The sequence below is a fragment of the Bufo gargarizans genome, chromosome 3 (assembly GCF_014858855.1).
Source record: "Bufo gargarizans isolate SCDJY-AF-19 chromosome 3, ASM1485885v1, whole genome shotgun sequence".
Taxonomy (NCBI): Eukaryota; Metazoa; Chordata; class Amphibia; order Anura; family Bufonidae; genus Bufo; species Bufo gargarizans.
In genome coordinates, this window is record NC_058082.1 from 18,393,538 (window position 1) to 18,418,066 (window position 24,529).

Genomic DNA, 24,529 nt, shown 5'->3' on the forward strand with positions numbered 1-24,529 from the left:
GATGAATTTCAATTTTCAGCATGGCAACGACCCAAAGTATACCTCAACATCAACAAAATAACTTCTCCAGAGAAAGATCAAGGTTTTGGAATGGCCCAACCAGAGCCCAGGCCTGAATCCAATAGAAAATCTGTGCATTGACCAAAGAGGACTGAACACAGGAGATGCTTTCACAATCTGACAGATCTGGAGTGTTTTTTTAAGGAAGAGTGAGCAAAGATTGCCAAGTCAAGATGAGCCATGTTGATAGACTCCTACCCAAAAAGAAAAGTCATTCTTCAAGTCCTCCTGTACCAAGGGGAGATTTTAACTCTGTATGCATCTACACACTGCTCCCCCTGCTGCCTGCACACACACACTGCTCCCCCTGCTGCCTGCACACACACACACTGCTCCCCCTGCTGCCTGCACACACACACACTGCTCCCCCTGCTGCCTGCACACACACACACTGCTCCCCCTGCTGCCTGCACACACACACACTGCTCCCCTAGCTGCCTGCGCACACACACACACACTGCTCCCCCTGCTGCTTGCACACACACACTGCTGCCTGCACACTACAATCAGACAATTAAAACGGCTTCTCCACAGTGTGAATTTTCTGATGTTTAACAAGACCCCATTTTTGGCAAAAATATTTTCCGCATTCTGAGCATGAAAATGGCTTCTCCCCTGTGTGACTTCTCTGGTGTTTTACAAGAACAGATTTATAGGTAAAACACTTCCCACATTCGGGACATAAATATGGCTTCTCTCCTGTGTGACTTCTCTGATGTTTAGCAAGATCTGATTGATAGTTGAAACATTTCCCACATTCTGAACATGAAAATGGCTTCTCTCCTGTGTGAGTTCTTAGATGTTGCATAAGATTTGATTTCTGACAAAAACATTTTTTACATTCGGGACATGAGAATGGCTTCTCCCCTGTGTGAATTCTCTGATGTTTTAGGAGTTTTGATTGAGTAGCAAAGCATTTTTCACATTCTGAACATGAAAATGGCTTCTCCCCTGTGTGACTTCTAAGATGTTCAATAAGATGTGATTTCTGACTAAAACCTTTCTTGCATTCGGGACATGAAAACGGCTTCTCCCCTGTGTGAATTCTCTGATGTATAAGAAGATTTGATTGAGTTGCAAAGCATTTTTCACATTCTGAACAAGAATATGGCTTCTCCCCTGTGTGACTTCTCTGATGTATAAGAAGTTTAGATTGAGTTGCACAACATTTTCCACATTCTGAACAGGAAATTGGCTTCTCCCCTGTGTGACTTCTTAGATGATCCATGAGACTTGATTGCTGGCTAAAAGATTTCACATGTGCTAAAAATGGCTTCTTCCCTGTGTGACTTCTCTGATGTTTAATAAAAAGTGATTTTGAGATAAAACGTCTAGGACATGAAAATGGCCGTTCATTTTTGTGAATTCTCTGATGCGTGGAATGATGAGATTTCTCTTTGAAATGTTTTCCACATTCAGAACAAGCAAAGATTTCACCCAGACTATATTTGCCACTTTCTGACTGATTTTCTTCTCCTTCATAACTCGGAGATAAAAGATGATGTCCATCGGAGCCTCTCGTTCTGTTGTCACCTGAGAAAAAGTAATAATTTTTTTTGTCATTTATCATTTCTATGTGAACAGTCCACACAATGAGCAAAATATATTAAAATATAGTCATAAAATGAAGATAAGGGTTTTGAAGTGTAGCATAAAAAATAAAATAAATAGTATTTATAAGAATTCCTAAAAAAAAAAAGGAACATACATTGAAACCAAGAAAGCTTCCACAGATTCTAACCCATTAAACCACAGCTGTAAAATGCCAATTACAGGTCCTCAATTCCTTAGAAACTTGTCTTCCATTTACAAGAATTAAAGGGGTTGTCCTATCAGAGACAACCCCTTTTAAATTTACGATAGGGAAGAAGGCAGGGCAATTAGACCACGATGGTCTGACCTAGAACAGACATCTATTCCGTGTAGCAACAAGACCACTAAGAACTCTTTATTGAAAACCTGTGAGTCAATGCGCTTCGGAGCTCTAAGGTAGGAAATACGGCTGATAACATTAGAAGCTTTCTCCTCTATTTCCTTTAGACTTGAAAAAACAGCCCCAGAAGTCTGAAACGCGCTGTCTACCAGAGGTTTTAGCATCTCAATAAAGAGTTCCCATAGAAACATAGAATGTGTCGGCAGATAAGAACCATTTGGCCCATCTAGTCTGCCCAATATACTGAATACTATGGATAGCCCCCCGGCCCTATCTTATATGAAGGATAGCCTTATGCCTATCCCATGCATGCTTAAACTCCTTCACTGTATTTGCAGCTACCACTTATGCAGTAATGATGATGTCAGTGGCGCGATCTGCCGCCACAAAACCAGGATTTTTTTTTATTGTTTGTTCGTAATTGGCGGCAGTATTACACTGCCAGATCGCTAACGAGCATTCATGCGAACGCTCGTTAGTGATCATCTTAAGGTTTTAACACTATCCAGCAACCCTGTGATCCCATCTGCCTGTTCCGACTAAGAGTGTGTAAGCCCAGTTTGAATGCATGATCTTGAATAAAGTACTTTGGCTCTGTTTTTAACTATCTATATCATGTCTCTCATAGACAACAGCCTTATCCCCTTCCTGACATATGACGTACTACCACGTTACAGTGGGAAGTGACTTCCTGTAAACTGGTGCAGCAGTGTGTCATGATGACAAGGCGGGCACCAGAGCTGTGCGCTCCCGATCAGTGCAGGGGCCTGGCTATGGGCCCCTGCTGTATCCGCTGGCATTGCTGTAAAAGCCGATGCAGGCAGATTAACCCATTATATGCCGCAATGCTATGCTGACCGCGGCATATACTGACAGGGAATGTCCCACAGGATTGGCACATTGCAAATGTGGTGCCAATATTCAAAAAGGGTCCAAAAACAGAGCCTGGAAACTATAGGCCGGTAAGTTTAACATCTGTTGTGGGTAAACTGTTTAAAGGTTTTCTGAGAGATGCTATCTTAGAGAATCTCAACGGAAATAAGCAAATAACGCCATATCAGCATGGCTTCGTGAGGGATCGGTCATGCCAAACAAATGTAATCAGTTTCTATGAGGAGGTAAGTTCTAGACTTGACAGCAGCGAATCAATGGATGTCGTATATCTGGACTTCTCCAAAGCATCTGACACTGTACCACATAAAGGTTAGTATATAAAATGAGAATGCTCGGACTGGGAGAAAACGTCTGTATGTGGGTAAGTAACTGGCTGAGGGATAGAAAACAGAGGGTGGTTATTAACGGTACACACTCAGATTGGGTCACTGTCACTAGTGGGGTACCTCAGGGTCAGTATTGGGCCCTATTCTCCAATATATTTATTAATGATCTTGTAGAAGGCTTGCACAGTAAAATATAAATTTTCGCAGATGACACTAAACTGTGTAAAGTAATTAACACTGAAGAGGACAGTATATTGTATATATATACTACAGAGGACAGTATACTGTATATATACTACAGAGGACAGTATACTGTATATATATACTACAGAGGACAGTATACTGTATATATATATACTACAGAGGACAGTATACTGTATATACACTACAGAGGACAGTATAATATATATATATATATACTACAGAGGACAGTATACTGTATATACACTACAGAGGACAGTATACTGTATATACACTACAGAGGACAGTATACTGTATATATACACTACAGAGGACAGTATACTGTATATACACTACAGAGGACAGTATACTACTACAGAGGGATCTGGATAGATTGGAGGCTTGGGCAGATAAGTGGCAGATGAGGTTTAACACTGACAAATGTAAGGTTATGCACATGGGAAGGAATAATGCAAGTCACCCGTACATACTAAATGGTAAAACACTCGGTAACACTGACATGGAAACGGATCTAGGAATTTTAATAAACAGCAAACTAAGCTGCAAAAACCAGTGTCAGGCAGCTGCTGCCAAGGCCAATAAGATAATGGGTTGCATCAAAAGGGGCATAGATGCCCGTGATAAGAACATAGTCCTACCACTTTACAAATCGCTAGTCAGACCACACATGGAGTACTGTGTACAGTTCTGGGCTCCTGTGAACAAGGCAGACATAGCAGAGCTGGAGAAGGTCCAGAGGAGGGCAACTAAAGTAATAACTGGAATGGGGCAACTACAGTACCCTGAAAGATTATCAAAATTAGGGTTATTCACTTTAGAAAAAAGACGACTGAGGGGAGATCTAATAACTATGTATAAATATATCAGGGGTCAGTACAGAGATCACTCCCATCATCTGTTTATCCCCAGGACTGTGACTGTGACGAGGGGACATCCTCTGCGTCTGGAGGAAAGAAGGTTTGTACACAAACATAGAAGAGGATTCTTTACGGTAAGAGCAGTGAGACTATGGAACTCTCTGCCTGAGGAGGTGGTGATGGTGAGTACAATAAAGGAATTCAAGAGGGGCCTGGATGTATTTCTGGAGCGTAATAATATTACAGGCTATAGCTTCTAGAGAGGGGTCGTTGATCCAGGGAGTTATTCTGATGTCTGATTGGAGTCGGGAAGGAATTTTTTATTCCCCTCACAGTTTTTTTTGCCTTCCTCTGGATCAACTTGCAGGATGACAGGCCGAACTGGATGGACAAATGTCTTTTTTCGGCCTTATGTACTATGTTACTATATAAGAGGGTCGCAGAGGTAGGGGGCTCCCTCTGCCACCAAATTGTCTCCCTGTGCTGCGGTGACAGGGGGCCAATGACTGCTATGGCCTCACAAGGACCTCGGGGTATGCCATGTACGGAAGCCTGTAAGTCCCAGCCCTGAGGTTGGGTCTCAAAGGCACACTACACTGCACCAGGAATCAGACCCTGAAATGTAGAAGTTGAAAATTAAAAGTGAAAAATAAGTGTTTTATAAAAAGAAAAAATTTAAGTTTACAGTAAAAAAAAATGCCTCTTTCCCTTCATCAAGCGATTTTTAATAATAAAAAAAAAAATCAAATTGTAATAAAAATAGACATATTAGATTTAGTCGTGTCTGTAACAAGCGGCTCTATAAAAATATCACATGATCTACCTCCTCGGGTGAATGCTGTAAAAATAAAGAAATAAAAACTGTGCCAAAACAAAAAATTTTTGGTCACCTTGCCTCCAAAAAATTGCAATATTAAACAATCAAAAAACATGTGTACCCTAAAAAGTTACCAATAAAAACATTAACAGTACCAGAACAGGCATTTTTTGTTACCTTGTCTCACACAAAGCGTAATATCGAGAGATCAAAATTCATATGTACCCAAAATAGTACCAATAAAACTGGCACCTTATCCCATAGTTTCCAAAATGGGTCACTTTTTGGGAGTTTCTACTGTAGGGGTTCATCAGGGGGGGGTCTTCAAATGTGACATGGCAACTTAAAATTATCACAGTGAAATCTGCCTTCCAAAATCCATATGGCGTTCCTTCCCTTCTGCGCCCTGCTGTGTGCCCGTACAGCAATTTACCACCACATATGGGGTGTTTCTGTAAACTACAGAATCAGGGTGATAAATATATTGAGTTTTGTTTGGTTGTTAACCCTTGCTGCCTTACAGGAAAAAAAATTGAAAATATGCAAAAGAAGTGAAATTTAGAAATTTTCCTTTAATTCTTGTGGAACACCTAAAGGGTTCACAAAGTTTGTAAAATCAGTTTTGAATACCTTGAGGGTTGTCATTTCTAAAATGGGGTAATTTATGGGTGGTTTCTACTATGTAAGCCTCACAAAGTGACTTCATAACTGAACTGGTCCTTAAAAAAGTTTTTGGAAACTTTCTTTAAAATTGCATCTAAAATGGTACTCCACCTAACATCCCCCCAAAAATGACATTTACAAAATGATGCCAACGTAAAGTAGACATCTGGGAAATGTAAAGTAATAACTGTTTTATGAGGTTTCACTGTCTTAAAAGCAGAGAAATAAAAATTTAGAAAATTTGCGAATTTTTGATTTTTATAGAAATAAAGGTGAAATATATTGAGTAATATATTTACCAATGTCATGAAGTACAACGTGTCACGAGAAAACAATCCCAGAATGGCTTGGATAAGCAAAAGCATTCCAGACTTATTACCACATAAAGTGAAACGTCAGATCTGCAAAAAATGGCGTGAGCAGGAAGGGTAGAAGGAGTTAATATTTAATTTATGATGGATAGAGGTATACAAGCTTAGTTATCGAGGCCGGAGACGTGCTATAAGATCGCCATGGTGACATTATGCCACCCACACGCTAGGTAGAACATGGGTGACTGCAGCTCAACGGAAGAGAGTAAGAAGGTTTACCTCTAGCCACAGGTGACTGGCTCCCAACATGACCAAGCCTTTGAGTGGGACATAGTCCTCCATTTAGACGGAGACGCAAAACTCTTGCAACCCGCCAGTGCCTCTCACGACTCCCTGAAGGCTCAGTTAATCTTATTGGCAAAACACGAAGGGGCAAAGCGATAAGAACTATAAGGTCTCGTAGTCAGGATAGGGTATAGATTCCGCCGCCGTCTGGGCCACCCTTTTCAGGGTGGGTGCTTTGCCTATACTAGTGTTAGGGTACAGTACATTGTATGTGGACACCCGACCAGACAGTGAACCTAACCTGTAAAGTATCTATTATCTAGGACTTACTTTTTCTTTAGTTGTTTTTCTTAAGATGACACAATAAACACTACATGTTAGATGTTATACCTCTCAGCTATTGTGATGTTAATACCAGAGGGAGGTGGCAATACTTTAGATAAAACAAGGGTCTACTGAGTGTAATGGCGGATTTACACGGGACGATTCTTTAGCCGATTGTCGGGAAGGACGCGTTCTTTCCCCACAGTCGGCTGCTCGCTCAGTAAAGGAGACACATTTACCTGCAGCGATCTCCTTCACAGTATGAGGAGGAGGGATAGCTATAGCAATCCCTTGTCCTCATATAGAATCATGGTTTCTGAGCAGCAGATCTCTGTTTAGACAATACGATCTGCTGCCCACAAAAGAAGATTGGTGGTGACTGCATGAATGACTGAATCACCCGATGAACGAGCGTTTCGAATTTTCAAACGGTCATTTCCCGATAATCTGGGCGATTATTGGCTTGTGTAACTGCATCGTAAGTCTAGGTGACCCTCAAACCAGGACTCTCCTCTGTAATCAGAAAGGTCTCCTCTTACCCAGTGAAGTGACGTGATTCCCCATCATGACGTCCTTGTACAGATCCTTGTGTTCTTCTAAATACTCCCACTCCTCCATGGAGAAATAGACAGCGACATCCTGACACCTTACTGGAACCTGACAACACAATGATAATTATTACCAGACACCTCCCTTGGCGTTATTGTATAATGTCCCAGCAGCGCTCACCTCTCCGCTCAGCAGGTCAGTGATCCTGTTGGTAAGTTCTAGGATCTTCTGCTCATGTATCAGTGAATGAGGTGGAGGCTCGGTGATGGGGCTCTGGGCCCTGCTCCGTCCTCCTGACACACGAGGTGTCACACACTCCTCAGACGACTTCTTCACTACTGTGTAATCCTGTGTATGGGGAGACGCCGATCACTACAGAGATTCTAAGAAGTCTTCACCTTTCCAGACATTTACCTGGTTTATTACTAGAGATAAGAGTGACGTCATGTGAGACTCTCACCTCTCCAGTTATCAAGGAGATGATCTCTAGGGAGAGGTCTATTATCATGGCAGCAATGTGGTTTTTGTCCTTCTCCATCTCTGGTGGGTCCTTTATGAAAAGCGCCATCATCTTACAAAGAAGACTTTCTCTGCGAGAGTCCTGCACCTAAGGAACCTGAGGGAAAACAAGGAGGATTGAGGGTAAAATCCCATTAGAAAGAAGATCTTACATGAAGTATAGCGTCACTGATTATAAAGGACTACTACTCCGAGCATACAAAGGAGGGGACATTTATTGCTGAGGATAATGTCATATCTTAGTCTTCCACCTCTGCTATAAAGTAGGAGCAGCACTCCAATAGTGAAAAGAAACTAATGTGGAGTTAGACCCCCAAGGTGATGTTTCAGCTCTTCTTTGAAGCCATTGCTCTAATGAGGAGTAACATTACCTGTGAAGTTTGGGGAATAAATCCACATTAGTTTCACATTTGATCAAGAAGACATCACCGACATCAGCAATCAAAATGATTTAATCCCTATTGCAAATTAGGTTCACCTGTCGGGGCTCGTACAAGCGCTGCCTTCTCTGCTCCATTTAGCTGCACGCTGTAGACGTTGCGGCGGTGAGCCGGTGTCAGGTGAAGAGGAAGCAGCCGTCTCAGACCTGAACAGGATGGCTGAGATCTAATTACACTGCGTGGCGCTCAACGGCGAGCAGGTAAACAGTGAGGAGAAGGCAGCGCTTGTACGAGCTCTGCTTTCTCTCCAAACAGCTGATTGTCGGGGTGTCTAGTGTCCTGAGGATCGGTCATCATTATTAAAAAAGCAGACAACCACTTTAATAGAGGATTGTGCTCTGTAGACGGCAACAATTTACATAAAACGCCTGTTTTCACATTGTTCATCAGGAATCAGCCTCGGGGGTGCGGCCTACTGTGAGGGGGCACAACACACTGCTCCCCCTGCTGCCTGCACACACACTGCTCCCCCCGCTGCCTGCACACACACACTGCTCCCCCTGCTGCCTGCACACACACTGCTCCCCCCGCTGCCTGCACACACACACACTGCTCTCCCTGCTGCCTGCACACACACACACTGCTCTCCCCGCTGCCTGCACACACACACACTGCTCCCCCCACTGCCTGCACACACACACACTGCTCCCCCCACTGCCTGCACACACACACACACTGCTCTCCCCTGCTGCCTGCACACACACACACTGCTCCCCCTGCTGCCTGCACACACACACACTGCTCCCCCTGCTGCCTGCACACACACACACTGCTCCCCCTGCTGCCTGTACACACACACACTGCTGCCTGCACACACACACACTGCTCCCCCCTGCTGCCTGCACACACACACTGCTCCCCCTGCTGCCTGCACACACACACTGCTCCCCCCTGCTGCCTGCACACACACACACTGCTCCCCCTGCTGCCTGCACACACACACTGCTCCCCCCTGCTGCCTGCACACACACACTGCTCCCCCCTGCTGCCTGCACACACACACACTGCTCCCCCTGCTGCCTGCACACACACACACTGCTCCCCCTGCTGCCTGCACACACACACACTGCTCCCCCTGCTGCCTGCACACACACACACACTGCTCCCCCCTGCTGCCTGCACACACACACTGCTCCCCCTGCTGCCTGCACACACACACTGCTCCCCCCTGCTGCCTGCACACACCACACTGCTCCCCCCGCTGCCTGCACACACACACACTGCTCCCCCCGCTGCCTGCACACACACACACTGCTCCCCCCGCTGCCTGCACACACACACACTGCTCCCCCTGCTGCCTGCACACACACACTGCTCCCCCCCGCTGCCTGCACACACACACACTGCTCCCCCCCGCTGCCTGCACACACACACACACTGCTCCCCCTGCTGCCTGCACACACACGGATCCCCCTGCTGCCTGCACAAACTGCTCCCCCTGCTGCCTGCACACACACTGCTCTCCCCTATACACCTCTTCTGTTTAACCCTATAATGACATCTGTAAGTAGTTCTGCAGCATGATGGGTGTTGTAGTCACAGGTCCAGTACACAGGGCAGGATCTCCGGTCACTTACCCTTCACTCCAGGCTCTGGGCAGCAGGGTGGCTCAGTGGGTAGCAGTGCTGGGGTCCTGGCTCAGTCACCATGGAGTCTGTATCTTCTCCCTGCACTGTGAGACCTTGTGTACACTTCACTGGTCATGTGATCCTGGGAGATGTGATGTCACCGGAAGGGGCGGGGCCTCCAGAGAACAGAAAGCAGTGAGCTCGTCTATACATGTGTACTGCTGAGGAGAGGGGGATTTACATGGGACTGTGTGTGAGAGAAGACTGGAGGGAGCGATGTTATTTACATGGGACTGTATGTGAAAGAAGACTGGGGGAAGTGATGTTATTTACATGGGACTGTATGTGAGAGAAGACTGGGGGAAGTGATGTTATTTACATAGGACTGTGTGAGAGAAGTACGGAGGGGGAGGAGTGATTTTATTTACATGGGACTGTATGTTAGAGAAGGCTGGAAGGGGAGAGTGATGTTATTTACATGGGACTGTATGTTAGAGAAGACTGGAGGGAGTGATGTTATTTACATAGGACTGTATGTGAGAGAAGACTAGGGGGAGTGATGTTATTTACATAGGACTGTATGTGAGAGAAGTATGGAGGGAGAGGAGTGATTTTATTTACATGGGACTGTATGTTAGAGAAGACTGGAGTGGGGAGAGTGATGTTATTTATATGGGACTGTATGTTAGAGAAGACTGGAGGGAGTGATGTTATTTACATAGGACTGTATGTGAGAGAAGACTAGGGGGAGTGATGTTATTTACATAGGACTGTATGTGAGAGAAGTATGGAGGGAGAGGAGTGATTTTATTTACATGGGACTGTATGTTAGAGAAGGCTGGAGGGGGAGAGTGATGTTATTTACATGGGACTGTATGTTAGAGAAGACTGGAGGGAGGGGATTGATGTTTACATGGGACTGTATGTTAGAGAAGACTGGAGGGAGGGGAGTGATGTTATTTACATGGGACTGTATGTTAGAGAAGACTGGAGGGAGGGGAGTGATGTTATTTACATGGGACTGTATGTTAGAGAAGACTGGAGGGAGGGGAGTGATGTTATTTACATGGGACTGTATGTTAGAGAAGACTGGAGGGAGGGGAGTGATGTTATTTACATGGGACTGTATGTTAGAGAAGACTGGAGGGAGAGGAGTGATGTTATTTACATGGGACTGTATGTTAGAGAAGACTGGAGGGAGTGATGTTATTTACATAGGACTGTGTGTGAGAGAAGACTAGGGGGAGTGATGTTATTTACATAGGACTGTATGTGAGAGAAGTATGGAGGGAGAGGAGTGTTGTTATTTACATGGGACTGTATGTTAGAGAAGACTGGAGGGAGAGGAGTGTTGTTATTTACATGGGACTGTATGTTAGAGAAGACTGGAGGGATGGAGTGATGTTATTTACATGGGACTGTATGTTAGAGAAGACTGGAGGGAGAGGAGTGATGTTATTTACATAGGACTGTATGTGAGAGAAGACTAGGGGGAGTGATGTTATTTACATAGGACTGTATGTGAGAGAAGTATGGAGGGAGAGGAGTGTTGTTATTTACATAGGACTGTATGTGAGAGAAGTATGGAGGGAGAGGAGTGTTGTTATTTACATGGGACTGTATGTTAGAGAAGACTGGAGGGAGGAGAGTGATGTTTACATGGGACTGTATGTTAGAGAAGACTGGAGGGAGGAGAGTGATGTTATTTACATGGGACTGTATGGTATAGACCAGATATGGTCAACCTGCGGCCCTCCAGCTATTGTAAAACTACAACTCCAATCATGCCCTGCTGTAGGCTTTCTGAGAATGATAGGAGTTGTAGTTTTGCAGCAGCTGGAGCAGGTTGAGCATGCCTGGTTTAGACTATTGGAAGGAGTGATGATTTTTATATGGGACTGTATGTTAGAAAAGACTGGTGTTCTGTGGTGTTACATAGGACTGCAGGTGACATCTACTACATTATCTGTACTCAGAGAGTTATCACTGTGTTGTCTGTGGTGTTGCATAGGACTGCTGGTGACAAATATTACATTAGGCCTCATGCACACGACCGCCACTGTTTTGCGTTCAGCAGACCGCTACTATGTGGCCCCCGCCTCACGGTGCAGACCCGTTGTCTTCAGTGGGTCCATGGTCCATGTGTTTCAGTGAAGCAGACGGGCTCAAATAATTTTGTACAAAAGGATTTGCCGAGCATCTCTAACTTATTAGTGTAGCACTTTCGATTATGATGCAATTTTGTCCTTTATTTGGTTTGCAGTGAGCTGTTGCATTGCAGGTTTTGTCTAACAGTCTTGTTCTCAGCCGTAGCAGCGTGCCCTGCGCTTTGGGATGTGCAGACCCCCTTTTTCTTTGCAGCTTGTGTTTCAGTGAAGTTTCACAGCTGCTGAAGGTTGCAGTACAGAGACATTGCCGCATCCCTAAGAACAGCTTTTATTTCTTATTCTTCACAGCTGTTTGGGCTTCTTTTTTGCAGAATGGCTTGTAGTTTTCACTGTTATTGTGGCATGTAACACTTTGTTTGTGGTGAATAAGCAAAAAATAGCAAATCTGGCTTTTTTCATATAATTCATCATCCAGGAAATATTACATAACTATTAAGGATGAGCCAATCGACTACGGATGAAACATCTGAAGTCAATTTGCATAAAACTTTGCTCCAATACTGTACGGAGCGAGCGCTCTGTACAGTATTAGAATGTATTGGCTCCTATGAGCCAAAGTTAATACTTTGCGAAGTCTTGAGAGACTTTGGGTAAAAACTTCATAAATTGATTTCTACTGTAAAAAAACATTTCCCGAACTCGGGTTCGGTTCCAAAGTACCACTGAGATGTGATGATTGCCAGCACCCTCTGCACGCCAGTGTACTTAAAAAAAAAAAAAAAGCATTGTATGGCTCGGTTAATCACGTGCACCATGCAGGGAGCTGGTGTTATTTCCCCGAGGTTTAGCGTGGCCATTGTTGCTGACTGCTTTGACCAGTTGGCGTCGGCAGGGTGACAGCCGGCAAGATGTTTGCTGCTTGATGCACTTTACCAACTGCTCACCTATGTGTCTACTCTCGCCCAGGCCGATCAGCCCTAACGCTGCATGGCAATGCTTGACTTGACACACATGATAGGAAGGAGGGGGAGTAAGAGCGATGCTCTGCCCTGCTGCTGTTGGGGACAGGAGGATGTCCATGGAGTAGTAGGTGGTGAAGGAGGTGGATAAGTGCCTGGTGTGGGAGCCAGGCTGACACAAATGTGGAGGTATCAAAAAAACCTAGCCTTTTTGCCAGGTGCTGCCTCTCCACTCCCGCAAAAAATACTGTCCCTGCCTTTTAACAGCTGCTCCAGTTATCCACCGGGACGTGCACCTTGCTACACAGCGATAATTGCAAGGAGTGGCACACACTCTCTGACACGAGTACAAGGCAGGGATGGCTTTTTTGCAGAAATAAAGTGAGGCTGAGTGCACTCTGCCTAAAGGGAACAGTCTCTACTAAATGGTAAGGCAGCGACTGCAATGTCAGCAACTTGGCCAGGTGGAAATTAAACCTGCGCACCATCGGATTGATGGCCATGTAGAGATGTGTCCTGGCCACACATTATCGTTAGCTGATGATGGAACAGAGGAGGAGTATTCTGAGCAGGAGTATCCGTAATTGAGGATAATGACACCGTACAGCATGTGGATGCGACCTAGCTGCCGCAATGGAGACCGGGAGAAGGAAACTTGTTGCTTTAGCTGGCAGCCACCTTCATATGGTTCAGTAGAGCTGTGGTACCTATGTTTGTGTTTGACTGCCCACAGCTTATTTTTCTCTTGCAGACCTTGCACAGTGCAATGCTTTTCTCTTCTGGCAGCTTGGGAAAAAACTTCCAGATGGGAGATACTCGCGCAGACCAAGCAGCAGCCTCTCTGTCTGAAAAGCTTTGGGTTTATTTGGAAAACTAATTTTTGTGAAATTTGTCATGATCCCAGTTCATTACAAATTGATTCCTTATTCTCAGTATATGTCTACATTGACCTATTCGCTGAAGCTTTCCTGGCTTCCCACTGCACTATAAGGCCTTGTTGATATTTCTTTTTGCTGACGTGTACTTTCTACATTTTCTGCAGAAAGCACAAATGCGCAGGCGCGGTGAGGGAAAGACGCTCGCAGGCTGCCAGCTTCCTCACCACGCATGTGCCGAATACTGAAGGGCACAAGATTTCACCAAAGCACAGGGTTGGCAGATGGATGCGAGCGCTGCCTGGCCCTGTCAATCAGCAACAAAAGGTGGAAGAACGGAACCTCTAATGAACAATGCCCCCCTGCTCCTAGGGGCTAATTAGCATATTATAAAAGTTAGATTTATGGCGTAATGGCATAGATAAAAGTAGGAATAGGCTAGTTAGGTTTAGCTGACATTAGCACATCGCTAATGTCAGCTAGCTTAATAGGGTTAAATCTGGTGACAGAAAACCTTTAATGGCAAAATTCACAACAGGTGTTTGATCCATGAATCACCCAATAAATTTCCTGGTTCAATTAGAATTGGTATTTAAACAGTCCTCCTCATCATGCTGTTAACATTTTGACATCATGAGACCAAGACGAAACCTAACAATTGATCCACACTACTTGTCAGAATTTGATCTAATCTTATAATTACCACTAGTGGCCGCTGTTTCACCCACTCTGAACTTGTGTTGCAATTTCACCCCTGTTACGCTGCTGGTAGACGCGGCTGGAATCCAGTGGCCAGAAGGAAGCGAGGCATAGACTTGAGGAGTAGATCGCAAGGTAGGGAATCCAGTGAAGAATCGGAACGGTCGGTTCTGAGGAGCAGGAGACTGGAACAAGTCACAATACTCAAGCAATGTTTGCATTGCCTCATGGGTATAAGTAGGCCCAAACAGGAAACAAGATGGCTCCCAATCAGTATCACAACGGCCATCTAAGTTAAGGGCAAATCCTCAGATAACACAGCAGCCTCCAGTGGTGGAGGAGTGAAATTGCAACACAAGTTCAGAGTGGGTGAAACAGCGACCACTAGTGGTAATTTAGAAGATTAGATCAAATTCTGACACTACTATTGAGTGGCCACTGAGCTTAGAGTGTCATCAGCAGGTTGCAACAAAGAAAGTCATAGAAGTGGACATCCTCTGGCCACATCCCACACTGATGACCGCTTGACTGTGAACAATGCCCTGCGGAACCAGATGATGAATGCCACACAACTTCAGGCACATTTAAGGGAGCTGAGAGGCACCCAAGTGTCATACAAACATGAGACTTAGGATTGAGGCCAAAAAGTTTATTAATCTTGGTTTTATCAGACCAGAGAATCTTGTTTCTTACAGTCTGAGAGTCCTTTAGGTGCTTTTTTGCTAACTTTCATGTGTGTTTAATGAAGGAGAGGTTTCTTTCTAACCACTCTGCTATAAAGCTCAGATTGGTAGAGGCGGCAGTCATGGTCGACCTTCAGGAAGTTTCTCCCATTTTCACACAGGATTTTTGGAGCTGAGTCAGACTAACTTTTGGGTTCTTGGTCGCCTCTCTTACCAAGGCTCTTTTCCCATCATAGCTTGGTTTTTGCTCTGATATGCATTGTCAGCTGTGAGATCTTATATAGACAGGGCTGTGTTGTTCCAAATCATGTCCAATTCACTGAATTTACCACAGGTGACTCCAATCAAGGCGTAGAACATCTCAACCGTGATCAAGAGAAACAGGAGGCCCTAAAGCTAAATGTCGAAGCAATGGGTCTAAATACTGATGTCAATGCAAAATTTTTGTTTTTCCTTTTTAATAAATTTATAAACATTTCTAAAATTCTCTTTTCACTTTGTCATTATGAGGTATTAAGTGCAGATTGACAAGGAAAACTAGAATTTTTTTTTTTAGCACAAGGAAACAATATAACAAACCTTTAAAAAAGTGAAAAGGTCTGAAGACTTTCTGAATGCATTGTAAATAATGTAACATACACAGGCTATGCACTTGACTTATTTCACACTATATTACATGATATACCTGCTATACTGCGCATAACTCTAAATGACATTATATGCGTATCACGCTATGCACTATACTCACTCTACTCTATATAAATACCATGTTATGCCTTCGCTATTTTCCACTCTCGTGCTCTGTATTTGGCTGGTGGGGCAGCCACGACTCCATTGATGACTCTCAGAGGTCGTGACAGGTCTGTCTGCTTATTCCTAGCGCTGAACCACCTGCTGACTTATAGTTATGGAATGGTTAAAATTCATGTGGGGCTTACAGTTCTGTAGGCAGGCTGGCTCTTCGTAAGGTCCATTCAGGCGTCTGTAGTGCTTTGCAGTCCGCAAATTGCGGACACTGCACATAGCCTGCACTATATACATGATTCCTATTTTCGTTCGCAGCTGCGGACATGAATAGGACATGCTCTATTTTCTTGCAGAGCCGCAGATCGGAAATGCGGATGCAGACAGCACACTGTGTGCTGTCCGCATAATTTCTGGCCCCATTTAAAATGAATGGGTCCGCACCCGTCCCGCATAATTGCGGAACGGATCTGGACCATTCATACGGCTATGTGAATGGACCCTAATGGATAGATGGCGGAGTGCACAGAAGTGGGGAACCGGACAGAACAGTGGGTGCGTAGCCGTGCTGCACTCACTCTACACACTTGCCAAAATGACCATCTGACTGCCAAATGATAGATGTGCTCCTGGTCCTCCTGTACAAAGGGGTGGTTTTAACTGTGTAAGTGCCCCTTAGCCACATTCGTACAGTCTAAACATTAAAGGGGTTAACATGAAAAAGAATAAAAATTAGATAAATAGGACACGGTAATCTCTTTCTAACAAATCTAGAACCAGCCCTGTACCTCACATGGATTTCTTCTCATTGTTAATTTCCTGATATTTAACAAGACTGCTTTTTGGAAAAAAACATTTACTACATTCTGAACATTAAAATAAGTCTCCTGTGTGAATTCGCTGATGTTTCTCCATATATTTTAACATAAAGCATTTTCCACATGCTGAACATAAAAATGGCATCTCTCCTGTGTGACATCTTAGATGAATCGTAAGGTATGATTTCTGACTAAAACACTTCTCACATTCCGGACACGAAAATGGTTTATCCCCTGTCTGACTTATTAGATGGTCCATAAGATGTGATTTGGAACGATAGCACTTCTAACATTTGGGACAAGAAAATGTCTTCTCCCCTGTGTGACTTCTTAGATGATATGTAAGATTTGATTTATGTGTAAAACACTTATCACATTCAGGACACGAAAATGGCTTCTCCCCTGTGTGAATTCTTAGATGTACCTTAAGATTTGATTTCTTTCTAAAACACTTTCCACATTCAGGACATGAGGATGACTTCTCCCCTGTGTGAGATGTTTGATGATGTATAAGACATGATCTTGGACTAAAACACTTCCCAGATTCCGGACACCAAAATGGCCTCTGTCCTATGTGAGTTTGTTGATGGCTAACAAGATATGATTTCTGACTAAAACTCTACCCACACGGCTTCTGTCCTGTGTGAATTATCTGATGGTCAATAAGATGTGATTTCTGGGCAAAACATCTCTCACACTCGGAACATGAAAATGGCTCCTCTCCTATGTGAATTCTTAGATGACTCGTAAGACCTGATTTTTTACTAAAATGCTTCTCACATTCAGGACATGAAAATGGCTTCTCCCCTGTGTGAGCTCTCAGATGATCAAGAAGACGTGATTTCTGTGCAAAATATTTCTCACATTCTGAACATAAAAATGGCTTTGCCCCTGTGTGATTTATTAAATGATATGTAAGACTTGATTTATGTGTAAAACACTTATCACATTCAGGACAAGAAAATGGCTTCTCCCCTGTGTGAATTCTTAGATGTACCTTAAGATTTGATTTCTTACTAAAACACTTTCCACATTCAGGACATGAGGATGACTTCTCCCCTGTGTGAGTTGTTTGATGATGTAAAAGACTTGATCTTTGACTAAAACACTTCCCACATTCAGGACACCAAAATGGCCTCTGTGCTATGTGAGTTTGCTGATGGCTAACATGATATGATTTCTGACTAAAACTCTTCCCACATGGCTTCTGGCCTGTGTGAATTATCTGATGGTCAATAAGATGTGATTTCTGGGCAAAACATCTCTCACACTCTGAACATGAAAATGGCTTCTCTCCTGTGTGACTTCTTAGATGGCTTGTAAGACCTGATTTTTTACTAAAATGCTTCTCACATTCAGGACATGAAAATGGCTTCTCCCCTGTGTGAGCTCTCAGATGATCAAGAAGACGTGATTTCTGGGAAAAATATCTCTCACATTCTGAACATGAAAATGGCTTCTCACCTGTGTGACTTATTAAATGGCTCATAAGACCTGATTTCTGACTAAAACACTTCTCACATTCAGGACATGAAAATGGCTTCTCTCCTGTGTGACTCATTAGATGACTCGTAAGACCTGATTTCTTACTAAAACACTTCTCACATTCAGGACATGAAAATGGTTTCTCCCCTGTGTGAATTCTTTGATGTTCCTCAAGACCCCATTTATAGGCAAAACGCTTCCCACATTCTGAACATGAAAATGGCTTTTCTCCTGTGTGAATTATATGATGTGTTACAAGAACTGATTTATAGGCAAAACGCTTCCCACATTCTGAACATGAAAATGGCTTCTCCCCTGTGTGAATTCTTAGATGTTTAACAAGTTTTGATTTATAGTAAAAACACTTCCCACATTCTGAACATGAAAATGGCTTCTCCTTTGTGTGATCCATTACATTCACAAAAATGTCTCCTCCTCGTCCAAATTCTGAGATGACAAAGCTGATTTATGAATAAAACATATTCCACGATCTGAGCATGAAAATAGCTTCTCTTTGTCTCTCAAGATCCGATTTCTCATATTCTAGCCATAAAAATGGCCTTTCAACTCTGTCAATTCTCTCAAATATTGCAAGACTAGAATTATTATCTTCTACCTCATACAAAGGAGAAAAAGCAAAATATCCATAGGAGCCTCTCGAATCATCTTTACCTGAAAAAGAAACAAAGGAGGAGACATTTTGAAGCCAGATTTCTGAGTGCATAGCTTGATAAAGTAAATTCTTGGGCTAATGTTTGCCAAAACAAAATTCACAACATTTTGCTTTTTTACATCGCTAACTTTGGAAAAGTGCTTGTGGTCAGCCTGTCAAGTTAAACCAGATTAATCAAATACATCTTTTTTTAAAGTTGCACAAAAGGGGTGCAAACTTACTCCAGTAAAAAGGTGGCTTAGAAAGTGAAGTAACAAGTCCAGACATCTAAAGATGTGCCAAATTGATCAAATGTTGAGTGACATTTGATACATTTATTCAAACTACGGAAAAGCTGACTCCTGCAAAACGGGCAAAAATACCCAAATCATATCTATTGCTAATCAAATGCTATAACATTTGGGACTTTTTAACTTTCAAGGGATAAAAGGGTCAACTCTTTAAAGAAACCCATGTAGAAAGGTTTTATTTAGTTGTTTCTTTTGGTTTAATTCCTTGTAATGTAGTTGGTTAGTGGTACTTGGTATCTGGCTGCGTTTTTGAGGTCTGAAGTATATGCGTACTGCACACTAAAGACCTTTAAGAGGAGCTAGATGGCTCCAGGAAGCTTGAAAACATCTGTCCATGCAATAAGGAAGCTAGTTCCACCGAGGACAAGTGTCTTCTTACTACCACCTATCTTTGTAGTATATGGGCGTCAACCAGGTGCCATATAAGGAACTGTTCCATGGGGAGCTCACTCATTTTTCCAATTTAACATCCAGCAGTCACCAAAGAGTCCTCCTGTCACAGAAGGTGAGGAAAAGGAAGCAAACAAAACACAACAAAATTACACAAAACAGCAGGCTAGACCCCACAGCTAGGGGACAGGGAAAGGTTACCACCCTGAGCCTTTCCCTGACTGCTACCAACAACAACAAATCTCGATGGTAGAAGTGTTCATGCACTTGAACCTAAGCCCTGCTGCAACTGATACAAACCCTCAGCTAGGGAGCAGGTGAAAAGACAACTGGTTCCTTGCACAAGATGAAAGAACCCGTGTCTACCTGAGGCCTAGCCCGTACAAACAACAGAAGGGAAGGAAGGAGAACTTAACTGAAGACGAACTGGGAGCAGGAGATCCACAAAACACCAGCAGAGAACTCCAGGAGAAACTATAAACCGCAAGGGCTATAGTAAGAGGCAGGTATAAATAGCATCACTAACAAGCTAATGAGAACCTGTGCCCAAAGCCACAACAAAGCAATCTGTCAGATAGAATCATGTGCAGCAAGTCTGACAGATCTTCTCAGATCACTCACAGGGCAGGGCATGACAGTACCCCCCCCCCCCTCTACGGGTGACCTCCGGGCACCCAGGATCAACTTTATCCGGGTGTGCCCTGTGAAAGGCGTTCACAAGGCGAATAGTATTGACATTGGTAGCCGGAACCCACATTTTTCCTCAGGACCGTATCCCCTTCAATGCACCAGGTACTGAAGGGAACCCCAAAGAACACGCGAGTTGAGTATTCTGGAGATCTGAAACTCCAGATTGCCATCTACCAAGACAGGAGGAGGAGGAAAAGGAGATGGTTCAGCAGGTTCAACATACTTCTTAAACAAGGACCTGTGAAACACATTATGGATCTTCCAGGCCTGCGGAAGTTCCAGACGAAACGCCACCAGATTAAATCATGGCCAAGATTTTGTAAGGACCAATAAATCTTGGGCCCAACTTCCAAGAGGGTACTTTCCACTTAATGTTCTTAGTGGACAACCACACCAAATCACCCACACACAGGACCAGTCATACGTCTCTTTTCAGCCATCTGTTTATATCTTTCGCCCATCTTTTTCAAATTAACCTGAATCTTCCGCCAGATAGAAGACAACGAAGAAGAGAATCTCTCCTCTTCAGGTATCCCAGAAGATTCAGTCCCAGAAAAAGTACCAAACTGAAGGTGAAAACCATATGCGCCAAAAAATGGTGACTTATCAATTGACTCCTGTCTACAGTTATTCAAGGCAAACTTAGCCAAGGACAAAACGAGGACCATTCTTCCTGATTCTCAGCAACAAAACACTTCAAATAAGTCTCCAGGTTCTGGTTAGTGCGCTCAGTTTGTCCATTCGACTGAGGATGGAAAGCCGAAGAGAAAGACAACTGAATACCTAGACGGGTACAAAACACCTTCCAAAACCTGGAAATAAATTGCGTCCCTCTGTCCGACACCACCTCAGAGGGGATGCCGTGTAATTTCACAATGTTATCAATAAACACCTGAGCGAGAGTTTTAGCATTGGGCAAACCTGATAATGGTACAAAGTGAGACATCTTACTGAAGCGGTCCACCACCACCACCAAAATCACAGTTTTCCCAGAGGAACTTGGTAAATCAGTGATAAAGTCCATGGACAAATGGAATGGACAATGGAAGAGGAGATCCTGATGGCCGAGTGTAAGCTACCTTAGCACATACACAGGTCTCACAAGCTGCTACCTAGTCCTCAACACATTTACACACACCTGGCCACCAGAATCTCCAAGAAATAAGATCCACCATGGATGTGTCCTGCAAGGACAGTATCATAATGTTCCTTGAACACCTTGTGTCGTAGTTCTGAAGGCACAAACAACTTCCCTGCAGGACAGGAATCAGGTGCCTCACCTTGAGCCCCCAACTCGGGATAAAGAGTGGATACCACCACCCCATCAGCCAAAATCGGAGCGGGATCATCCCCCCCAGGAAAGCTACTTGACAAAGCATCCGCTTTGACGTTTTTGATCCCAGGACGATAAGTGACCACAAAATTAATCCTGGTAAAGAACAATGACCATCTGGCCTGCCTATGGTTCAGACACTTAGCTGATTGCAGGTAAGCCAGATTATTATGGTCAGTAATTACCGTAATCGGATGAATCGCTCCTTCTAGCCAATGACGCCATTCCTCAAAGGCCAATTTGATGGCCAACAACTCTCTATTCCCAACATCATAATTTATTTCGGCAGCAGAGAGTTTCTTAGAGAAAAAAGCACACAGACACCATTTGCTAGGAGAGGGACCCTGTGACAAAACTGCTCCGACTCCCACTTCTGACTCATCAACCTCCACAATGAAGGGTTGACACACATCTGGTTGCATCAGAATGGGAGCGGAAGCAAAACATTTCTTAATAGCAGAAAAAGCCTGTAATGCCTCTTCCGACCAGACAGAGAAGTTAGCGCCCTTCCTAGTCATATCGGTCAAAGGTTTGACAATAGTGGAATAATTCAGGATGAACTTCCTGTAGTAATTAGTAAATCCCAAAAACCGCATCAGAGCTTTCTGCTTCTCTGGCTGGTCCCATTTTAGTACCGCATGGACCTTTTCGGGATCCATGTGAAAACCTGAGGCAGAAAGTAAGTAACCCAGAAACTGCAGTTCTTGAACAGCAAGCACACATTTTTTCCAACTTAGCATAAAATTTATTCTCCCGAAGGATCAATAATACTTGTCTTGAATGATCCTGATGAGTCTCCATATCGGGTGAGTAAATCAGTATGTCATCGAGGTAAACAACGATAAACCTCCCCACCAAATGATTAAAAATGTAATTGATAAAGTGCTGGAAGACTGCCGGGGCATTAGTTAAACCAAAGGGCATAACCAGGTTCTCGAAGTGATCCTCAGGGGTATTGAAGGCCGTCTTCCATTCATCCCCTTCCCTGATTCTTATCAGATTATAAGCTCCTCTTAAATCCAACTTAGAAAACACCTTGGCACCGACAATCTGATCAAATAGATCCGGAATCATGGGAAGGGGATAAGGGTCACGGACAGTAATGAGATTCAGTTCTCGGAAATCTATGCACGGACTAAGGGACCCATTTTTTTCTTTTTTACAAAAAAGAAGCCCGCTGCCATAGGTGATTTAGAAGGTCTAAGATGCCCTTTTGCCAAAATCTTGGCAATATACTCCCACATAGCTACTCTTTCGGGTTGGGAAAGATTATATAACCGAGATTTTGGCAATTTTGCTCCGGGGATAAGATTTATCGGACAATCATACTCTCGGTGGGGGGGCAACTCCTGATCTCCACCCTCTGAGAATACGTCCGAAAAATCTGAAAGAAACGGATGTAACACCTTAGTGGATACCTCAGAAATAGATGCGCTGAGACAGTTGTCCATACAAAAATCTGTCCAATTACTGATTTGTCTAGTTTGCCAGTCAATGGTCGGATTATGTTTGGTCAACCATGGTAAACCCAGAACCAGCGGAGCAGGCAAACCTTTAAGAACAAAACAAGAAATAGATTCAACATGAGAATCACCCACCCTCAAATGAATATCCTGCACAATATGAGTTAGACATGTTTGAGAAAGAGGAGCGGAATCTATAGCAAACACTGATATCTCTTTGCTTAATGTGCTAGTTCTAAAACCACGACTCTGAAGAAATTGATAAATCAACAAGATTAACCCCTGCGCCACTGTCAACAAATACTTCTTATTCTAGCGTACACAATGTTGTCCATCTTGTGTTTAGGCATTGGGTCTTTGGGGTGAGGCAACAACTGGTTCACCCCAAAGACCCAACACCTAAACACAAGATGGACAACAGTACGCAGTCCAGTGCAATGAGGAATATCGGCGAAACAAAACAACAACTACATCAGCGTATGGCTTAGCATAGAAGAGCCAAAACCTCTGGTCAAGATTCAGCTATGTATTTACATCTAAAAGGAACAGGTCACTCCTTTGAAGACAGTCAAGTACGTGTTTTGGATAAGGAGGCCGATTGGTACAAACGAGGCGTGAAGTAGGCCATCTATGTAAAAATTGAGAAGCCAAGCTTGAATAGAGGTGGGGGGGGGGGGGGGTTAGACATCTATTGTCTGCCACATACAATGCTGTCTTGACACCTTTTTCTGGGAAGTCTTTATCACCTACTGACTCCAATTAGGATAATGGAATCAACACCTTTGACCCAATGTTGATTCAGTTACATATTTATTCCCAGAATTTTTTTACAGTCACTCAGAATTGAGAAAGCTTGTTGGAAGAACGAGTGAAACGTTTTCAAGAAATCTACAGTAAGTCCAGTTGCCTTGATTTATTCTTTACAGATATTTGTTCATGCATTCGAACCTAAGCCCTGCTGCAACTGATACAAACCCTCAGCTAGGGAGCAGGCGAAAAGACAACCGGTTTCTTGCACAAGATGAAGGAACCCGTGTCTACCTGAGGCCTAGCCCGTACAAACAGCAGAAGGGAAGGAAGGAGGACTTAACTGAAGACGAACTGGGAGCAGGAGATCCACAAAACACCAGCAGAGAACTCCAGGAGAAACTATAAACCGCAAGGGCTATAGTGAGAGGCAGGTATAAATAGCATCACTAACAAGCTAATTAGCAGAACCACAACAAAGCAATGTGTCAGATAGAATCACGTTCAGCAAGTCTGACAGATCTTCTCAGATCACTCACAGGGCAGGGTGTGACACCTCCAGAGTCTAGATGTAAACTACACCCCTCTATTAGAGACAATATGCCCAGGCAGTTAATAAAAACAGAAAAGATGCTCTATGAAGCAAGCTAATTTAGGTGCAGAAGGTAAATCGAGGAATGGTGCAAAATGGGCTGTTTTAGAAAATCAGTCCACCACGGCTCAAATGATGAAGGCGGGATGTCTATGATAAAATCCATTGTGATGTGTTGCCTTGGGGCCTCAGAAATAGGTGACGGAAGTACAGTCGATCTACAGGCTTCTGTC

At 43.7% G+C, this 24,529-nt stretch overlaps 1 protein-coding gene across 1 annotated transcript in view; it reads right to left on the minus strand.

The window, feature by feature from the left end:
* Window positions 1–9,838, minus strand: part of LOC122931074 (gastrula zinc finger protein XlCGF26.1-like) — a 49,514-nt gene extending 39,676 nt beyond the window's left edge. Inside the window, exons 1-3 of the mRNA XM_044284989.1 lie at window positions 9,757–9,838; window positions 7,681–7,836; window positions 7,401–7,568 (exon numbers count right to left, since the gene is read on the minus strand). Coding sequence (XP_044140924.1) covers window positions 7,401–7,568; window positions 7,681–7,791 — 279 coding nt within the window. The 5' untranslated portion in view covers window positions 7,792–7,836; window positions 9,757–9,838. The remainder of the gene's footprint in view (window positions 1–7,400; window positions 7,569–7,680; window positions 7,837–9,756) is intronic.
* Between the last annotated feature and the right edge of the window lie 14,691 nt (window positions 9,839–24,529).